Below are 19337 nucleotides of genomic sequence, written 5' to 3'. Positions count from 1 at the left end.
AAGCCGCTGGCTACCAAGCCCCCCCAACGGTTCCTTCATGGCTTCCAGACGGAAATCTGCTCAACATTGGAGGACTCCTCCGAAAAGTCTCACCACACTCCTTGCCGAGGCTGACCTCACGAGCCCGTTTCCGGATGCAATTCTCATCGTGGACGCTATTTTGGGCAGCAGTACTCAGGCTGAATCCAGACTGGGAGACCCTATTGCTTGCCAAGTCTGATGGAATCCGGGATGATATTGGTCACCCCAATCAAGCCTGTGGAGTTCTGGAGACATCGCTACCAGCTCCAAGGGAACCGTCGATCCACCCGTCGACGTCCGCGCTTTCAATCCCCCTCATTTACCTTTGGCAATCCTCCTCGAAGCCAGTCCAGATTCATCGAGACACAGCTCTGAGCCATGTTTTTATGATGACGGCCGCAAATTGTACATTGTACATATGCACCTCGGACACTTCACTCGACAACGCCATCGAGTTGGGGCCCACACGCGTTTTTCTTTTGAAGGACAAGAGGAATCCTCCTCTTCTCCTTTTCATGCGACGGCTTCTTCCTGATTCAAATTACCGGCTGCTAAAATGCTGCCCTTGTTTTGGCCTTTTCCTGTCAAGAAAGCCGCCTTCCGAGTCAAACTTCCCACCCCCTCCTGCCACACTTTCCGTCCTTAAGAGTGATGACATGTCTCATTCTAGGCCTGTCCCTCTTGGCCAGGAACTTACACCGATCTTGTATGAGACAGTCTATGATGTAGTTTCCGAGGCTGCGAGCCTTTGCAACCAAAGCTGGGCAAGGTTGCAATGGATGCGACCAAGAGCCAGTTCCTTTAGTCGGGATAGCATCACTGCCCATATCACAGGCCTATTCTATCAACTGTTTTCTAAACCCCAGGAATCCTTCGTTGACCTCTATTTCAATTTCCTTCGGCATTGCAGCCCTGAGTGCTACGTGGAGATACGACAGGGCAGGGTTGAGGCTTGGGTACATGTGTCCATGGACCCAAACACCTGGTTAATGATCCAAGAATCTCTCCATAGCTCTTGGTATGAGAAAGTTTTTCCTTTATTCCCGACGGGGTCAACAACGGATGATGTTGGGCCTTGGTATTGGGCACAAACATCCAACTCCTCAAACTGTTTTGCTTGCGAGGACCTGGATATTCCGAAGATAGGGACCGAATCTGCAACTCGCGTGCTTTCTGGTTGGACATCAATGGTCGAAGTACGCCGGAAACCAGCCAGTTCCTGGATCCAATCGCACAGGGTCAGTATGGTGGCTACAGTGGAAGGTTTAAGAGGATGGCTCAGGGATAGCCCCTACTTTCGGCTTTTTCAAAGGCTGAAAGTCTGCAGTCGGATTGTCAATCAAGACGAGATCGCACTGGCCACTACCGCGCCGAAACTTGAGTACAGTTCGATTTGCTTTTATGAGTGGCCAGAGACCTTCTTTGGTGGAGAGCATACTCCTGGAAGACTGGAGAACATAACTATCTTCTGATATGATGTTAAACCACGATGCTTGACGCTATTAAATTTCGATGCCAACATGGGTTCCCATGACACAGCGAGTGTCCGATACAGACAGTACCCAGCACCCTGGCTGGCGGCACTTGGGCCATGGCGCTTCTAGTACTTGTTCTGTCAAGCAAGAGAATGTCGCCCTGAGAAAATGTTCCATGAGTATCGTCAAGCCAGTGGTGCAGGCTCCATGATGCCAAGTTTGGCTTCGACACATCACCAATTAGGAAAGGCGTGGTGGCAGAGTGGTCTAATGCGATAGACTAGAAATCTATTCTCTTCGGAGGCGTCTGTTCGAATCAGGCCCACGTCGATTGTTTCCTTTTTTTTGGGGGGGGGGGGATTTGCCTTGTCTACAGCGTGTTTTGATGGCCACACTTCTTTTTGTACGCACGACAGCTGCTGGTCCAGCCCGCTCGTTCATAGCATTGAAACCAGCGAGGACACCATGTGTCTGTTGTCCTTTGCGACATCTAACCACAGCTTGTTTTAACTGTTTGCTCCAGCTGTCGTCCAACATGGATAAAAACAATACGGCGCATTTGACTGCAGCAACAGTCCCAGCCTCTTCCTCAATCTTTTATATCTATCCGTTCAAAGTGCTCTTCTAATGCTCCAACTTCTCTCCTTGCGTAACAAAGGTGCGATCTGAATCCTTTCCTGCGTTAACCCTCCACTTACCCAGCTAACTCCAGGTGAGACTGAGAATTGCACAATCATTAGAAGGTGAATAAATTTTGCCGTTTTCGTCTCATATTCTTCATTCTCGTCTATCCTTTAGTTAAAAGAGACCTTGTTATATAGAGTGGCGAACTGTGCAACCCTGGTCAATGAAAAGCAGCACTACAATTTGTAAACCTCCTCCTTCACAACAGAAAAGTTAAGCAACGTGGCCTCATCGGCGACAAACTCACGCTCCCAACTCTGCTCATCCTCCTCATCCTCGTCTTCATCAAAGTCATGTCTCTCTGCGCCGCCTTTTGAAGCTGGCTGCCTGTGTCGTGTCGGCGCCTCTTCAACGGGAATCAGTGTTTCCTCCGGCTCATCAATGGTCTTTGCAGGTGGCGTTGGTTCGGGACTAGGTTCGCTGTAAGAAATTACAATTAGCAGAGTACTTCGTTGTAGGGTCTGTCCTGCTTACCTGTTCAGTCGCCAGTACGGCGATGCGTTCAGTGCCTCTACATCCACTATGCCTTCGGCGTCAAGCATCTTCGGGATGATGTGATCTCGCCCGGGAGCAACGTTCAGAATGCTTCTGACTAGGCTCACTCCCAGCTCAGTCACCTCTTCGGTATCCCCGGAGTCGGGGTCAGTCATCATCCATTCCAGCAGGCGACGTGGGAGCATGGTTTGTTTCAGAAGCTCCCAGTTCTCGTCGTCGACGTAGATGACGAGGCCGACAGTGTCTTTGATATCGAGGCCACCCAAAGTATTCTCGACAACAATTTCAGCATTCCCAGAGCGGTATATAAGTCGGGATGGAAAGCTGGACACAAGGCGCACTTGGGCATGTTCCAATACTTCCAGCAACCATGACGTTGCCTTTGGGTTGCTTGTTCGGGGGCTTCGGAAGTGAACAGCAATTCTAAGATGGAATGTTAGAAATATCGAGAAAACTGAGTAGTGGCAACAACTTACCGAAGGAGTTGACTGGCCTTGGACGAAATCTCGCCACTCAGCTCGATAGATTTGAAATCCTCCTCGGCTGGACCCATCTCCTCAACCTTGCGCGATAGGTACCGCTCCTCAAGACCTGCCCAGACCAAAAGATTGTCAAGCATCCAGACAGTCTTTGGGTCGAAGTCTAGCAGGTTGAGTTTGCCAATGAATGCGTCCTTCAGATACTTACGGTCGGCGATGGAAAACTCCATGGTAGCAGCACAGAGCAGAACATCGCCATCGGGAGTAAGGACAGGAAAGACGGGGCTGCGAAGGAACTTTTCCTTGTCCAAGACGTGACCATATTCTGGAATCTTTTGACTGACTGCAACCAAAAGCCCCCTGGCTGTGTCGTCGCGTGTATTCCCGGGGCTCAACGACGCCACATTCACCAAGCTGTCAAAGACGAGACCAGCATCGTTCTTTTTTATGCCGAGGAATTTGGTAAAGAAGTCCTTGAGCTCGGGGTAGTGCTTGCTCAAATCGTTGACCTCTGGGCTGTCTAGTTTGGGGGCCCAGGTGCAGTCGCTTGAGTTGAGCCATATCACACTCTCACCAGGGGCCACGGCAATAATCATGTTCTCTGCAAAAGCCGACCTACCATCACGGTGTTAGTCAAGGATGCCATGTGCGGCAAGGTGACTTACCTAAGCTCAGCAGCATCTTGAGGTGAGAGCTTGCGCCTCAACTTGTCCAAAGCGCGGTAGAAGTCGTCTGTTAGCCACAGATCTGAGGGATCAAGTGGCGCGTCGAATTCCCGCCTTTCCAATACGCCTAGGATGGTTCGGAATGAGGCACTCTGGACCTCTAGCGTGTGTGAATAGAAGTCTCTCAATGATGCAAGCTCGGATTTGCTCGCGTCCCAATCTTCAGCCACCGGGAAAAGGGCAGACTTGGAAAGTGTGCTAGACATATCACACAAGTCGTCCATCAAGCACTCGCTGGGAGGTCTCCATATGGGATGAATGTAGAGCAGCTGTTCTTTCTCGAATACATCCCTGTGGCCATGAGCTGTCAGTCACCGGTCTAACACGATGCAAAGGCAGTGTTGGTACTGCGCTCTGGTTGACATACCTGACTCTTTGTTGGCACTCCTCCAGGTCCCTTGAGTCTTCGCATTCTGCCTGGATACGAAGATACAACTCCAAAATTCGGCGGGGAAACTCGACAGTGGGGCTCTTCTGTCGTCGTATTCGGATCAACATCTCCAAGAAGAAGTCGAGATTGTCGCGATACCTGGCAAAGGCCCGTAGGCACCTCCACGGTCCAAAGCCCCCGTCTGGCTTGAGTGGTGGGTTGAGCCTGAGGAATGGGAACGTCTCGCCCTCAAGCATGTAACGGCTCTGGAGGTAGACTAGCTTGGGCAGGGGGATGTAACAGCTCCCAAGAGGTCGGTATTTCCCGTCTTGGCAGAGGACCTTCAAAGCCTTCAGATCTAACATAGAATCTGGGTTCGCCTTAGCATAGATCTTGTCGCGCTTCCATGCCTGCTGGAGATAGTTGAGGAACTCCTCGGGGTGTTGCTTTGAGATCTCGACGCATCTCGGTGAAAGGATCCGGCCCCGGTCACCGAACTCAAAGAGCCGCGGTTCTGAAGTGCCATGGCCTCCATGGCTTCTGGAAGAAGTGCTGGCCGTATCTCCACGATCGCCACGCAACATTGAATCGAGATGGTGTCTTTTTTACGTCTCCCCGAGTCAGATCAGGTCGGGCTCAGTTTGAAAGACTCACCGACATGATGCCTGACGTGGCGGTGGTGGGGACAATGACAAACAAGGATCTGACGGAAAAAGTGCACTCCGATCCACAGGGCTAAGGAACGCCGCTTACATCTAATTGGCTGGGCTTGCTTTGAACGTTAATAATGCGTTGCTAAGAAATAAATGATCTTTATTTTTTATACAACTTGAATAAAAATAAGTAATAACAACTAAAATATTCTTATTTTCTTCTCCACTTCTACTACACTGGTAAAACATCAAATTTTACTCCTATTTCAAAATCATGCCAGGTGACATTCAGCGACTCGGCGCCAGAGGCACGATACCCCCAAAGCATATTCACCCTCTCATGCAAAAAATTAATACTTCGAAGGCCCAGCCGCTGTTTGCATTGAAACCAACACCGCATTCGATTCTGCAGTTCACGGGTCCCGCAGTCAGCTGCTAGAACCAACGAAGGCCAAAGTATGCCACAGCCGGTTGACCCTGAAGTGATGGATTCGATAGCTTCCAGCTCACAAACACCGGCCTGGACAAGATCCTGGACCATGTTGAGCGGTCTTTGACGCACAACTCGCTGGAAAAGAATCAAGCGAGCGTAGTAGAAAGCCTTTGCCATGTGATAGACAACCACTGCATCTGTGGGTTGGGAGTAAAGGTGAGGGTGATCTGCAGGGAAGTCCAGATGTGACCAGGTCTCGAAGGCATCCAGATCTTCCTCAGATTGTTGATCCTTGGTAGAAATTAAGTATTTAATTTGGGCCAGAGATCGCAAGATGGAGTCGCTCATTCCGTAGAAGGGATTCGAGGAGGTAGAAAAGCTGCATCGGTCTAAAAGATCCTCTGCAATATCGGGTAGGTCAATGTCACATAGGACTGCCATGGCCACGATGTTCACATGGTTTTCATTTAGACGACTTTCGGTTGATGAGGGACTGAGAATACTACCCATCCCACCGGCCAGGTGTGTTCGCCATCTCCCTGGACTTCCTGAAACAGCCTCAATCATGACACAAGACATGATTGCGAGACCCAGGCTTGGATCCTGACGCTTACCATGTTGGACAATGCTCCGGCGCAGGTGGGCAGTGACCAGGTATTCGTGCTGTATAGCTGTTGCATACAGAGAAGGCGGTTGTCTACCGCTGAGCTCAAAGATATTGTAGGCGGAGCAAGCACAAATGGCATGTAGCACGGAACTACCAACCTGCGATCCTTCTGAAGCAGATACGTATCCATTCAGGGCCACGGGGAGCAGTGCTGTCCTACATGGGTTCGTAGGTGCATCAATTAGAAGGAGTTTTTTGCTGAGGTGTGTGACCCAATGGTGAACCAACAGTCTGTGACGAGCCGCCATTTTGATGACCGTAGGCTGGTGGACAAGGAGGCAGGTGCTTGCTTCGCTTCTTTTCCAAGGTTGGGGATCTGTTGGAGGGGTAGGAGCGGAATAAGGAATTGTTGCATCTGGGGGCTCTGATCTAAGAGTGGCAGTCGAGGAGGTCTTGGAGGCAAAGCCAGGCGCGTCAGGGAACTCTATGAGCTCTTCAGATGTCTCCAAAAAGGGTAGAGAGATCTCTGGGCCCAAATTTTCTGGGTCTGATGGTTGCGGCGCTTCGTCGTCACCAGCATTAAGGTCGACTTCAGTGTTGGCGGTTGAGATCTCGGCACTCGAGGCGGATGAATGACACCAACTTGTGGGACTAGACTCGGCAGATCCGCTATTTTCATCAGAAAGCAGATTGGGGCTTGCGGCAGGGTGCTGATTGGCACTGTTGTGGCTAAATGAGAGGACTGAGAACAGCCCACCGCTCACAGCGTGGTGCACCAGTGACTGGTGCCCAAGGTGCCTCAACACTGTGTCCAGTTCAGACAAGCTTAAACCGGACCCTTGCAATGGCCCGAAACGCCTTTGATGTTTCATCAATCGTCGTTTCGGTACCGGATCCATGAGTGCCTGGTTCCCGGGACTGGGTTGAGATGACCAGGTCAAGCGGACCTCGTAGCCCTGGCAGCTAATGCCTGCCTGTACACATCTCTGGCAGTCAGGTCGGGTTTCGTCGCACTTTACCCGCCGAGAGCGGCATGTCCAACACCCTGTGAAAGATCTAGTCCGACGGGGTCGGGCCTGGTGCATGGGCATGCTGGTAGCGGAGACTGATGTGCCGTGGAACTGAGGTGACTCAGGTCAGTCAAGTCTGCAGTTTGGGCCGCGATTGGAAGTCGGCTTACCAGAATCGGGGAAGTAGAGTTCTATGTAACGGCCAAGCTGATGAGACGCCGAGGCGCATCGAATGGGTGAGTAATTCGCCGTTGACAGTACCCAGAGTGGTGGATCATTAGCAGATAACATCCCCTTGGCTGGTCTATTGCAGTAACTAGTTAGGTGCTATGACGAGAAACCCCCTTAGCAAAGCCATGACTCTGACGCCCATGCGTTGGTTGTCAGGCCAGACAAGGCGGCTATCAAAAAGAAGCGGGGTTACCCGGAAGACCGAGTTTGCGGATGCCGCGGGTCCCGTGGGCCGTGGCCGGCATTCACGGACACCGCACATCCAATGGGAGGATTTCTCCCGACCTGGAAAAGGTAAACCGCAAGATCTAATTGGACTTTGGCCTTGCATAGCTCGTTGTGAGTTGCCTCTCTGGGCCAGACGAACTGGAGCAACAGGGGTAATAAGATCTCAGATCCAGAACTGTCTTGGTTTTGTGGGGGATCTCCGCTATCTTGCTCTCGGGTCCTTGCTATTCTCATCTTGATCGGCAGGGTATACGGGCGGGATAGATAGCAGCGGAGCAAGTGCGTGCCCTTTCATGCTAGGTACGTAGCTAGTATCTTCATGAGCGCGGCACAATAGAACACGAGAGTTGGGTTGATTTATTCCTTTTACGGATAAAGAATGAGCGCGACAAGCAGCACCGTTAGATAAGCAAAGATACGTGCTACTGTTTCTCAAGACTCCCGGACCGCCTCGACAAAGATCTCAAGCGTAGCCCCCTCCCAGGCAATTGAGCTAACCCCGATGGCCATAGTCGTTGGTCGACTCTCTCCGCAGTAAAGCTTGATGTTTTTGAGCCACTCCCCCAACCTCTCAACCGAGGTGTCAAGTGTCAAGAAATGTACTTTGTATACAGCTTTCCAGCCTTTTTTTACTCCGGTAGCTTCCAGAACCGCCTTGACATTTTCAAAAGCTTGACGATATTCCTCGCGGATGTCAGATGGGACCTTGCCGTTCTCTCGGGCTCCCACCTGCCCTGTGATATGGACAATGCTTGCATTGGCGGGGACAACAATCGCGTTGGATAGATGTCCCTGTTCGGCTAGTGCTGCTCCAGCGCCTGGGACGTTGAAGCTTCGGACACCGGCGGCATTGAGATAAGCGCTCATGTATTCGACGGACATGATGATGATGATAATGACAAGGATGATGGGTAGTGTTTTGTTGGGGAAGCCTTGCAGGGCAAAGAAAGAATGGAATAATAGAATATGTATGCTCAAAGCGGTTTCGGTAGATATTTTTGTGAGGCGAATTAATGGCCAGCAGGTCATTGTCTTTTGACTACTGCTGCTGGACTTTATACGCATCACAGGCCTCCTTGGATTCCGGCATCCCCGTCCAGGAACATAGTAGTAGTCAGGTGTTGACGGCTTGTCAGGGCCGGCCTGATTGGCAAGAGATGTGGACAGGCAGGCATAAGCGCCTGGGCCCGTGAAGATGCCTTTCCTGAGTCATAGTTGGCCTGTTGTCTAGGGGCTCAAAGAAGAATCTCCTACCGAGCATGGTAGGGTATGTCGGTAGGAATTGCCCCATCAAAGGCAGTGGAGAAGTGCCAAGTTACACGGCCTCATTCTGTAACAGGAAGTGCCTCCTATCTGAGTATCACTAGAGCAGGCAATGATTCCTCGTACCGTAAAGAGAGTCAGACAAAGTCTCTTAGTCAAAGGAATCATACTTATAAGTACTATACCATGTCACCCGTCGAACTATGCAATGTCAACAAAGCTTGAGCAAAATTCCAGCAATTTCCTACTTGAAGCACCAGACAACCGACCATGAACACTTCTGCCGACGGCTACCAGTGGAACCCTCAGGAGGGCTTCAAGACTGGTGTTCCGACAGACGCGGTCATTCTGCCCAAGGAGTTCAACGTTCAGACTGACAAATGCTATGACGCTATCGTCATTGGAGCAGGTTATGCCGGCCTACGAGCTCTCCGCGACCTAAGCACTCAGGGTAGATTCTTAAACCAACCCAGCCCATTCCGTTTTGCTAACACGCTTAAACCCACAGGGTACAAAACAATTCTTTTGGAAGGACGAGACCGTATCGGCGGGCGCTCATGGACCGTCAAAAAGGACGGTTATGTCTACGAGGTCGGGGGCACATGGGTGCACCGAAACCAAGCTCAGGTTTGGACCGAAATTGAACGCTATGGCTTCGCAAATCGCCTGAAGGATAGTCAAGACTTTTACGAAGGCTCCCGTACACCCACTATCAACCGAAACGGCAAGCTTCATCAAGTTCCTTGGACAGATCAGGTAGGTAACACCCATCAGCCTTGACCGCAGTGCTAACATTTGGCTCAAGGCAGCGCAGCGCGGCTTCGACAAGTTCTGCGGCATCGATGGGCAGAACGGGGTATCTGTATTCGATCTGAACTCTAGTCAGTGGCTGGACAACGAATCTTTTATCCAATGGGACAACATGTCCTGCCAGGATAGACTTGACCAGATCCAGTCCGAGTTGACTCCAGAAGAGCATGAAGGTCTTCTTACAATCCTGTGCAGTATGAGCAAGCTCCCTGCGTCGAGACCATCATTCGCAGAGGTGTTGCGTTGGGTTGCACTCAGTGGGGGAACTCTCAACGGTCTCGGACAACATGCCGCGCGTTGGAAGTTGGCGGATGGACAAACGGCGCTGGCACGCGCGATATTTGATGATGCACGTGCTTCAGGAAACCTGTCCTACAAGTTCTGCTCCGCGGCAGCCGAAGTCAAGACCGCAGACGAGCAAACGACGGTGACCACTCACGACGACCAGACATTCAAGGCACGTCATGTCGTTGTCGCGGTTCCTCTGAACTGCCTCAAGGACATTACCTTTGAGCCTGGGCTCGAGCCAGTCAAGGCTGAAGCCATCGGCCGAGGCCAGACTAACGACGCCTATAAGGTCTGCGTCGAAGCGAGCGGAAAGGAGTGGCGGAACTGGAGCGGCCACGCATTCCCCGACAAAGGCATCCCCGTCCTTATCGGCGACGGCATCACCCCATCCGGGAACACATATCTCATTACTACACCTGGGAACTACATCAACCCCTCCAAGGATCCAGAAAAGCTTCTGGAAGCACTTCAGTATCTCCACCCTGATCTCAAAATTGAGCGCCTTGTAAGTGACATTCCGATATTCAAACGCCATATGGCCGGCTGACATTTGAAATCTTAGTTTGGCTGCGACTACTTTAGTGACCCGTTTTCCAAGGGTGGTTGGGCGGTTCATGAGCCAGGCTTTGTCACCAAGTATTTAAAGAGTCTGCAGGCCCCTGCTGGAAATGTTCACTTTGCCAACGCTGACTGGGCGAACCTCTGGAGGGGGTTTATTGATGGCGCACTGGAGTCTGGATCCTGCGCCGCTGCTGCTATTCACAAGGCTGAGTCACTGAGACTTGGACGGCTCAAGTTTTAATTTCTGTATGGTCCAGTCATAGTCGTAAACTTGAATTTATGTCGGGCCATATCCTGACCTACCATGCTCGAGAGATCGTGTCTAGAGAAAACAAGAATGCTGTTGAATGCCAACACTTGTGCAGGAACCCTAGGCCACGGCACCAGAGCAGTCCAACCGTCGTTCACGGGCAGAAGCCTTCGGCCTCGACCTATTCATCTTCCCGGACTGACGCAGCGTTAGCACAACTGAAGCTTATACGCAAGCTTCAGTAACACAATCATAAGTCGGCAAGATTTGAAACTGTAATGAACGACGCCGTGATACCCTCAACAAAGTTCCACCGTCATCGTGCAGACATAGCCCGCACCCTCATGGGCCACATTATCAGTCAGTCACTGAAACCCTGTCACTGTCATAGGAGTCTCGTTATGGAAAGTCTCGACGAGCAGGTGCCCCAGATAAGAAACTCGGCGCTAGCTTATCCTCACAGACGGCGGTCCTCTTTAGGAGAAAAAGTCCCTATGGCTGCTCACCCCAGGAATCCTCGACAGATAAGAACAACCCGCCTTATCTCCATTACCCCGCAATCTCAAGATCTCATGCACCATGGACCGCTCAAAGGAGACCCCAGGAGTGGATGTGCATTGGCTCACAACGTGTGTGGCGGCAAGTGTCCTGAGCAACCCTCCCGCTGGACAATGCAACGCACTTGATTGTTGATAATCGCTTCGAGGACGGCACCTCCGTATAAGAATCAGGACCCTGTGCCTAGTTCCATGGATGTGCAACAGCACGCTTTCGAGGCAGCATTCACCGACACAACATCACATCCTGTTCCCTCCAATATGACTTTTGTTGCCGATACTTGTCAATCCGGCCAGGCTGCCGGCTCGAAGCTAGATCAAGACAAGAAAGACATGGCCAAAGATATTGATGCAAAGTCAATCATTAGCATCTGCGCTGCAGAAACTGGCCTGGCTTCTGACGCAAGAAACACCCATCATGCATCTGTGTTGGGAGCTGCCAAGACATGGCCGTACGCAGTGATGTGGTCGGCTGTCTTTTCTAGCACCCTTGTTGTGTAAGTATCCAAGCGTTATAGACATTTCGGGATATCCATAGCGGGATTAACGCCGCCTCTCATTCCAGGGTATCGTTCGCTCCTACGTAGATCAGCCAGCTCTATGCCTTGCCAGCGTTTACCACCCGATTTGGATATAATTACGATAGCAGATATGTCATACCTGCTCGATGGCAGTCGGCGCTGTCTGCTTGTTCCCTGCTTGGGCAATTCTTCGGCGCCCCAGCCATTGCCGTCCTCATGGTAGGTCCTCTCCCCAGCGTTACAGAGCTCGACGTTGATCGATTTCATAGGACAAATACGGCCGGAAGCTCATGTTTATGTCGGCCCTGGTTCTGCTAGCTTCATCCGTATTTATTCAGTTTTTCAGCACCTCTCTGCCTGTCCTGGTCGCTGGTACTCTACTCGTTGGCGTCTCACTCGGCAGCTACGGGGTGCTGTCCCTCACCTATGCCATGGTGATCTCGCCTTTGCCTCTGCGTGGTGTCCTTGGAGCATTCTATAGCTTTGGCGTCATTACAGGGCCTTTGCTCACTGCTACTGTCACCCAAGGGGTGGTGAGTATAGCTAGCGTCTGAGCTTTTAGGATTGGTTTTACCATCACATGGGCCTGGCCACTTGTACTATTATTACCCGTGTCTTTCTTTGCACCAGAGAGGTAAGCCCTATCTATTGGCTTCGGGCAGAGCCTACCACTGACTCATACAATTCTGCAGTCCTGTGTGGCTCATACGCCAGGGTCGCACTGCGGATGCTGAAGCAGCTTTACAAAGACTTGCAATTAACGACTTCGACATTGGCCCCGATCTTGCGCGCATGGCAGAAATAGATCGCCAAGAACAGGCCTTTGAGAACTCCACTACCTACAAAGAGATCTTCAAAGGCACGAATCTACGACGCACAATCATTGCGACCGGCTGCTACTCTATAATCAGCAACACGGGCTCCTCCCTTACCAATGGCGGAGCGTACTTTATGATATGCTAGTTCAATCCGCACACCACGCATGCTCACTTTCCGGGATCGAAACTAACTGTGCCATGACCAGTGGCAGGAGTAGATGCCGAGATCAGCTTTCTGTGGTCTCTGGGAGCTGGTCTTGGAGCTCTGCTGGGCGCTTTCATCAGCCTCTGGATTCTTGCCAAGTGTCTCCGACGACCGGTATATATCTGGGGTCAGCTCATCAACACGGGTCTTCTCTTCATCATCGGCTTCATTCAACTCGATCCCAAGTACTACGAGAGGCATAATAGTGTGTTTGCTCAAGGTGCTCTCATGGTGATCTGGAACATCTTTTACGGAGCAGTTCTCAGTCCCGTTTCCACCGTCATCATGGGTGAGGTACCAAGCAACGCTCTCAGGCCCAAGACGATGGCATTTGCATCAGCAGTGCAAGTTATTATGTTGGTTCTTGTTCTGACCATCTATCCCTATCTGCTGAATCCCGACTCTAGGCATCTTCAGGGCTACATCAGATTCATCGCCGGAGCCAGCAGCCTAGCCTACACCATCTGGACCTTCTTCTCCGTCCCAGAGACGAGCCTTGCTATCGAAACTCTCGACATGCTTTTCATGTCCGAAGTTAAGGCGCACCATTTTACTACCTTTGAAATGAATCGGCTTGAGGGTACCACGGATCTGTCATAAGATGATGAGGGTTTGGCAAGATGGTCAATTATTGTATGCCAAGGATCGGCGGAAGCTGAGACCATCCAAGTAGACGGCTGAAACGAAGGACGGCTATAAAGGATATGAGATTTGGTCAGACTTGGCACGGTTTAGTCCTGTCAACCGGCGAGCATTGAGCTAGAGAGAACCTCGCATGTGAATTCGAGTTCTTTTCGATTTAAGTAATTGCTAGGTTTATAGTCTAACATTATCGTTGTACATGTATCCCTTCCTTTACACCGGCCGACCGCCCATGGTCTTCAGCCCACCTATTGTTCTAATAGCAAATCGCTTCCAAGAGCCCTGCCGACGTAAGACATGACGGCTATGCGGACTTAATGACATTTATCTCTACGAAGTCTATATAAATTTACTTTATGCTCCCGACGCCTTGAAGTCTAATGGCAGCTGGTCTTCCGATAATGGATGACAGTTTTTCAGCTCCAGCCAGTGCCGCTCAGCCCCAAACTCAATGCTTGAACTTACGGAAGCCATATTTTCTTCCTCCAAAAATTCCAACGCTGTCGGGCACCTCGGGAACCTCGGACCATCGAGATTTTGCGCCACTTAGGTCATTAACTTGCTCGAGATGGGATCAAGCAATGGCTGAATGACCAACCTTCATACGAGACTCAAAAGCGAAAGGGCTGGAGTGAGGAGGTCCAAGGTAAATACGAGGTTGCAGCGCATGGAAAGTCACGCGGGGAAGTTATCCGCAAATCATATTGTCATGTAAGCCCGTGACAGAATTAATGGGCTCGTATTTACTCATAAGGGTGGGTGGGTGTAAGGACGAGTGTGTGAACATAAAGAGAGGGTTAATCCTCAACGCAATCGTGTATTGTTCCATCATCTCGTTGGGCATCATACACTTGTGGGAAGCTTCTACTTTTGATATTTGAACTGCCATCCCTTTCGACTCTCCTCAAACCGTCCGCCACGTAAAATGCATGTCCCCAGTCTTTTCAGCCTTACTACTCTCCTCGCGGCAGCATCTGCCGTCACCGGTCCGTCTTCTCTTCACCTCTCCATGATCTCTCCTCACACCAAATAGTCTCTTATGACCCCGGCTACGATCAGTCGTCCCGGTCTCTCACAGCCGTGGCCTGCTCTGATGGCAAGAATGGCCTGATCACGAGGTATGGCTGGCAGACGCAGGGCAACATCCCCAAGTTCCCAAACATCGGCGGCGCTCAAGCCATTGCGGGATGGAACTCTGCCTCCTGTGGTACCTGCTGGAAGCTCACCTACAAGGGCAAGAGCATCAACGTTCTGGCTATTGACCATACTGCCGCGGGTTTCAACATTGCGCTCACCGCCATGAACACTCTCACTAACGGCCAGGCTGTCAAGCTTGGTCGTGTCGATGCTACAGCCACCCAAGTCGCGGTGAGCAACTGCGGTGTAAAATAATGTGTTGTAAAGGGCACATGTTTTGGCCAAGAATGGACGCATAATGATTATGAAAGCCAGAATGACAGGAGCTTTTAATGTCGAGCTGGAGGAGGTCCCGTTTTTTGAGATTGATATTAGTAGCTGAGCTCATCGCAGACCACCTTTTATTTCCTAATGGAGACCTTTGCTTCTTTCATATTGATCCTTGTGAAACGATATTAGCGTTGTGCTTTGTGCTGCGACCATAAACAATTCCCAACTCTATCACAGCTTCCATCTTTGAGGCTTCATATTTTTGGCTTTGAGAATAGTGGCTACACCTGTTAGAGAAAGATGTCATTGCTGTTCATCTTCATTACATCGCTGAAAGGGGCCGTCAACATATAATCCCACTCTCATTAAAAGTGAGACCTTATCAGATTTCCATCTTATCAAACCAGAACTATGTTGTACGGCATTAGTTTCAAATGTCATCATGGATCTATAACTCTTTGTTCTGGTCTCGAGTCATCATTGTGGGTAAGATGAATTTCATAAACATTGCACACATCCTCCACTTGCTGACTTACGATCCCTGATGATTGAATAGTAAGGTGTGGGGTTTTGTTGGTGCCCAGAAGGGAAGTATCGAATATGTATATGGTAAGACGACCCTAGATTCTAATCTAACCAAACGTTGTTTGACAGCACGTTGAGATTGAGGAAACTACCAAGCCTACTCGACCTACGCATCTAGACCGTTATACGGCCCATTACTATGTACAAAGTGTTATATCGATTGTTAGTTTTAAGATAGATATCTCATGAAAGTAGGAAGAAACAATGTCGTGTCAACATACTTACCAAATCGACACTTGGATCAAGATGTCTTCATGTTGATGTTGGAGTACTGGTTCGCCAGACGCAAATGATCCGACTTGAGTGAAGGATTTAGAGTCATCTGAGCTGATAGTGCCACCTCAACTATATATGCCACATGAGATCAGTGTTTAATAACTTAGAAGGAGTACAACCGTAACCGTTTTCTGACGTATTAATTCATTGCTCCATCAGTGCCCAATTCAACAAAGTCATCTCAACCAGGCCATAACGAAACATATGAAGCTGTTTGACAAGCTTTTGGTGATACTGTCCCATTCTTCTCAATCTCACGTCAGTTGCGCAGGTATATCCCAGCATGGATGCAACCGCTCATGATTTCCTCGTGATACAGGATTGAAATCACGAGACTACCTGGATCTCTAAAGCCGAAAGGTACTGATAAGCTCACTGGCCCATGCACCCTCCGAGAGTTGCCGATGTGAGTTTTGGTGTCCAGACTTTCAACGCATCGGTAGGGTCGGAAAACAAGAACCCTGATAGGCTGACCGCTGGCGACGGCCTGGTAGGGCTGTTTAATCTCATTCTGGGTCAACAATTACTCAATCTTGTTATAATCACACCGTCCTTGAGTTGCGTGGTGTTTGCAAGGTTCTCAGCCTTCTGGTCACCAATGCCGGCATTACCGTCGCTTCTGGAGTTATGCGATTGGGCCAAGCATCTATCGCATTCATGGGTATTGGAGGCACAGCCCAATTGTTCGGGCCCTGGCGAGTCAACTCGGCCATGTGGTCAACCCTAGGTTGCATGGTTCAGGCAAACGCAAGGACCGGTTCGACGGCAACACCCGTGACATGTCGATCTTCATTCGATAAACTACGAGGCAGCACAGGCTTCAGCAGGCAGCTCGGATGGTCCCGAAGTTCGATCGTATGTCAGGGGGCTGGCTGCATCGCTCTATTCATCAACCTATAGTATCCCTGTTGAAACAGATGTGGGGTGGTTTTGATCCTTTATCACCTCGTATTCGCTGACAATCATAACAAAAGTACCATTCGGGTAAAGCGGTCACTTGTCATTTTGGAGGTATAGCCACTTGGACTTGACGGCGTACAGCCTGTAATCACCCCTCTCTAACTACCTGATTAGAGCACGTTCCGGAACTCGGCTTGTTGCATGCCATGAACCGTTTTTCATCCCACATGAGGTGAATAATGATGCAACGTTGTCTCTGGCGAATGAGGGTCTGCCAGTGTGGGAACCCCGGACAGTGCAGGTGGTATGGCTGATCGGTGAAATGAATTCCCGCCGTATGCGTACCTTTTCCAATCACAAAGCAGTTATTCAAAGAACATGATCCGTTTGTGAGTGGATGCAGCGTCGCATAAACGCTTGGCCCCATTAGCCCACTCCTTTCGTGGGGACATGATCCGTCTCATACGAACCTATCCGGGCAGCTCGGTATGCGGCTGGGGCCCCGTTGAAAACGCGGTATGTTGTAAACTAGAAGCATATAAGGCGACAAGCCTCAATCTTCTACCCTCTTATCTTCTTGTGTAGGTCCTCAACGCTTAGTGTTGATCAATTACACCTTAGTAGACACCGCCACAATGGTGTCTGTGTCACGCTTCCTTCGAGGCGTCGGCCTTACGGCCCTCGCTGCAGTGACTTGCCAAGCTGCTGCCGTTGGCCAATCCCTTTCCGAGCGTGCCTCTTCCAACGACCGTTTGGTATTTGCGCACTTCATGGTACGCAACCTTTATGAAGATACTACCACGTCAAGCTAACAGTTTTCAGATCGGCATCGTCAGCAACAGACAAAGCTCTGCGGACTATGACGAGGACATGAAGCTTGCCAAGGCTGCTGGAATCGACGCCTTTGCCCTCAACATCGGCACCGATACCTACAATGACGCCCAGCTTGGATATGCCTATGATTCTGCCAACCGCAATGGCATGAAGGTCTTTATCTCGTTCGACTTTCACTATTGGGACAAGAACAACGCAGCTGCCGTTGGCCAAAAGGTTAAGCAGTATGCCAGCCGACCTGCTCAACTCATGGTCGACAACAGGGTGTTCGTCTCAAGCTTTGCAGGCGATGGACTAGATGCCAACGCCGTGCGAAGTGCTGCTGGCTCCAACATCTACTTCGTCCCCAACTTTACCCCCTGGGGAGGTTCGACCAACGGCATTGATGGTGCTCTGAACTGGATGGGTTGGCCCAACGATGGAAACAACAAGGCCCCCAAGAACGGGAAGAGTGTGAGCGTCGCCGATGGTGACAACAACTATCTGAACTGGCTTGGCGGCAAGAAGTACATGGCTCGTAAGTTTCCCCTAGTCTGATACAACTCGGAATGACTAACGCGAGCTCAGCTGTTTCTCCCTGGTTCTTCACACACTTCGGACCCGAGGTTGATTGGTCAAAGGTAGCCAAACCCCAATTTCCGCCCCATCAACAGACGAAGCTGACTTGATGACTATAACTGGGTTTTTCCTGGTGGCTCCCTCATCTTCGACCGCTGGAATGAAGTCTTGCAGAAGGGCTTCCCTATGGTCGAGATCCTCACCTGGAACGACTATGGAGAGTCCCACTACATTGGTCCTCTCAAGTCCAAGCACAACGACGACGGCTCGTCCAAGTGGGTCAATGACATGCCGCACAACGGCTGGCTCGACCTCTCCAAGCCCTACATCGCCGCCTACAAGAACAAGGATACCAACGTTGCCAAGTACATCGAGAAGGACCAGCTCATCTACTGGTACAGGCGCAACCTCAAGTCTCTCAACTGCGATTCCACTGATACGACATCCAACAACCCGCCGCCCAACCCCAATGAGAACTACTTCATGGGCCGTCCTGACGGATGGGATACAATGGAAGATGTTGTCTACGTTGTCAGTCTGCTCAAGTCGGCTGGTACTGTGGTTATCACATCCGGAGGCAATTCTGTCACCAAGGACGTCGGTGCAGGCGCTACTCTGATCAAGGTCAATGCCGGAGTTGGAAAGCAAACGTTCACTCTGAAGCGCGGCAGCTCCACCGCCCTGTCTGACACATCTCTCATGGACATCACCAATGTCTGTGCTTGCGGCCTGTACAACTACAACGCTTACGTGGGCACCGTGGCAGCTGGTTTCTCTGACCCTCTTGACAGCGCCGGCTTGGCGTCTCTGACTGTCGGACTGCACGTCACAACTTGCCAGGCCAAGCCATCTCTTGGTACCAACCCGGCTTCGCCCACTCAGCCCAACCCCCCAGTTGTGACCACTGCCAACCCTGGCCAGGCTTGCATTAAGGGCACCGTCGCTGACGGACAGAGCGGAAACTACCTTGGTCTTTGCGAGTACACTTGTCACTACAACTACTGCCCTTCCGCTCAATGCAAGTGTACTGAATACGGTTCAGCCGTATCACCTCCTGCCACCAATGGCCGTGAGGGCTGTCCCGCCAGTGGCCTTGATGACAGTTACAAGGGACTTTGCAGCTACACCTGCAACCATGGATACTGCCCGGATACTGCCTGCAGGTACTGTTAAGTTGAAGAGTGCGGTGGCAGTCGACAATTGGCGATTTATGAATTCAGCCTGAGGCTGTGATAGTCTGCCCAAGTAGAATCGCGACACTTCCGGCGAATTCAAGTCAAATCTTCTAATACATTGTCTTGATCCTCGTCTAGGGAAAAGTTAGAGCCATTGTCTAGATAGTAGTTAATAAACTATCACTATGTACTTTCATACAATCTGTAAAACGACCCTTTGCGACCCCTGAAACGCCTCAGCACCATCCCTTGCTGAAAACTCAACCAATCCCACTC

General features: G+C 50.7%; 6 protein-coding genes across 6 annotated transcripts; 4 read left to right on the top strand and 2 right to left on the bottom strand.

Annotated features, from left to right (window-relative positions):
- Positions 1 to 2356: 2356 nt before the first annotated feature.
- MRS44_011728 (uncharacterized protein) lies at positions 2357 to 7033 on the bottom strand (the record flags this gene model as incomplete). Its single annotated transcript, XM_046270755.2, has 7 exons — positions 2357 to 2600; positions 2655 to 3098; positions 3152 to 3769; positions 3820 to 4170; positions 4247 to 4849; positions 4904 to 4952; positions 5413 to 7033. The coding sequence occupies 7 exons, from the start codon at positions 7031 to 7033 to the stop codon at positions 2357 to 2359; spliced, it is 3930 nt and encodes a 1309-aa protein (XP_046134559.2).
- Positions 7034 to 7843: 810 nt separating this feature from the next.
- MRS44_011727 (uncharacterized protein) lies at positions 7844 to 8293 on the bottom strand (the record flags this gene model as incomplete). The annotated part of the gene is made up of 1 exon (XM_046273661.1): positions 7844 to 8293. The coding sequence occupies one exon, from the start codon at positions 8291 to 8293 to the stop codon at positions 7844 to 7846; it is 450 nt and encodes a 149-aa protein (XP_046134561.1).
- Positions 8294 to 8944: 651 nt separating this feature from the next.
- MRS44_011726 (uncharacterized protein) lies at positions 8945 to 10574 on the top strand (the record flags this gene model as incomplete). Its single annotated transcript, XM_046278358.2, has 4 exons — positions 8945 to 9125; positions 9183 to 9430; positions 9480 to 10277; positions 10335 to 10574. 4 exons carry the CDS (start codon positions 8945 to 8947, stop codon positions 10572 to 10574), a joined length of 1467 nt encoding a protein of 488 aa, XP_046134562.2.
- A 588-nt stretch (positions 10575 to 11162) lies between these two features.
- Positions 11163 to 13284, top strand: MRS44_011725 (uncharacterized protein; the record flags this gene model as incomplete). The annotated part of the gene is made up of 6 exons (XM_065619834.1): positions 11163 to 11212; positions 11290 to 11637; positions 11790 to 11880; positions 11931 to 12194; positions 12376 to 12605; positions 12711 to 13284. The coding sequence occupies 6 exons, from the start codon at positions 11163 to 11165 to the stop codon at positions 13282 to 13284; spliced, it is 1557 nt and encodes a 518-aa protein (XP_065475906.1).
- Positions 13285 to 14251: 967 nt separating this feature from the next.
- On the top strand, positions 14252 to 14718 carry MRS44_011724 (uncharacterized protein; the record flags this gene model as incomplete). Its single annotated transcript, XM_046275679.2, has 2 exons — positions 14252 to 14312; positions 14360 to 14718. The coding sequence occupies 2 exons, from the start codon at positions 14252 to 14254 to the stop codon at positions 14716 to 14718; spliced, it is 420 nt and encodes a 139-aa protein (XP_046134564.1).
- Positions 14719 to 17129: 2411 nt separating this feature from the next.
- MRS44_011723 (uncharacterized protein) lies at positions 17130 to 19059 on the top strand (the record flags this gene model as incomplete). The annotated part of the gene is made up of 4 exons (XM_065619833.1): positions 17130 to 17267; positions 17317 to 17845; positions 17896 to 17948; positions 18061 to 19059. The coding sequence occupies 4 exons, from the start codon at positions 17130 to 17132 to the stop codon at positions 19057 to 19059; spliced, it is 1719 nt and encodes a 572-aa protein (XP_065475905.1).
- Between the last annotated feature and the right edge of the window lie 278 nt (positions 19060 to 19337).

This window comes from Fusarium solani (genome assembly GCF_023522795.1).
Source record: "Fusarium solani strain SB1 chromosome Unknown bctg00000007, whole genome shotgun sequence".
NCBI classification, from domain to species: Eukaryota; Fungi; Ascomycota; class Sordariomycetes; order Hypocreales; family Nectriaceae; genus Fusarium; species Fusarium solani.
Note: the sequence above shows the minus strand (reverse complement) of the source record. Positions and strands in the feature narration are given on the sequence as shown.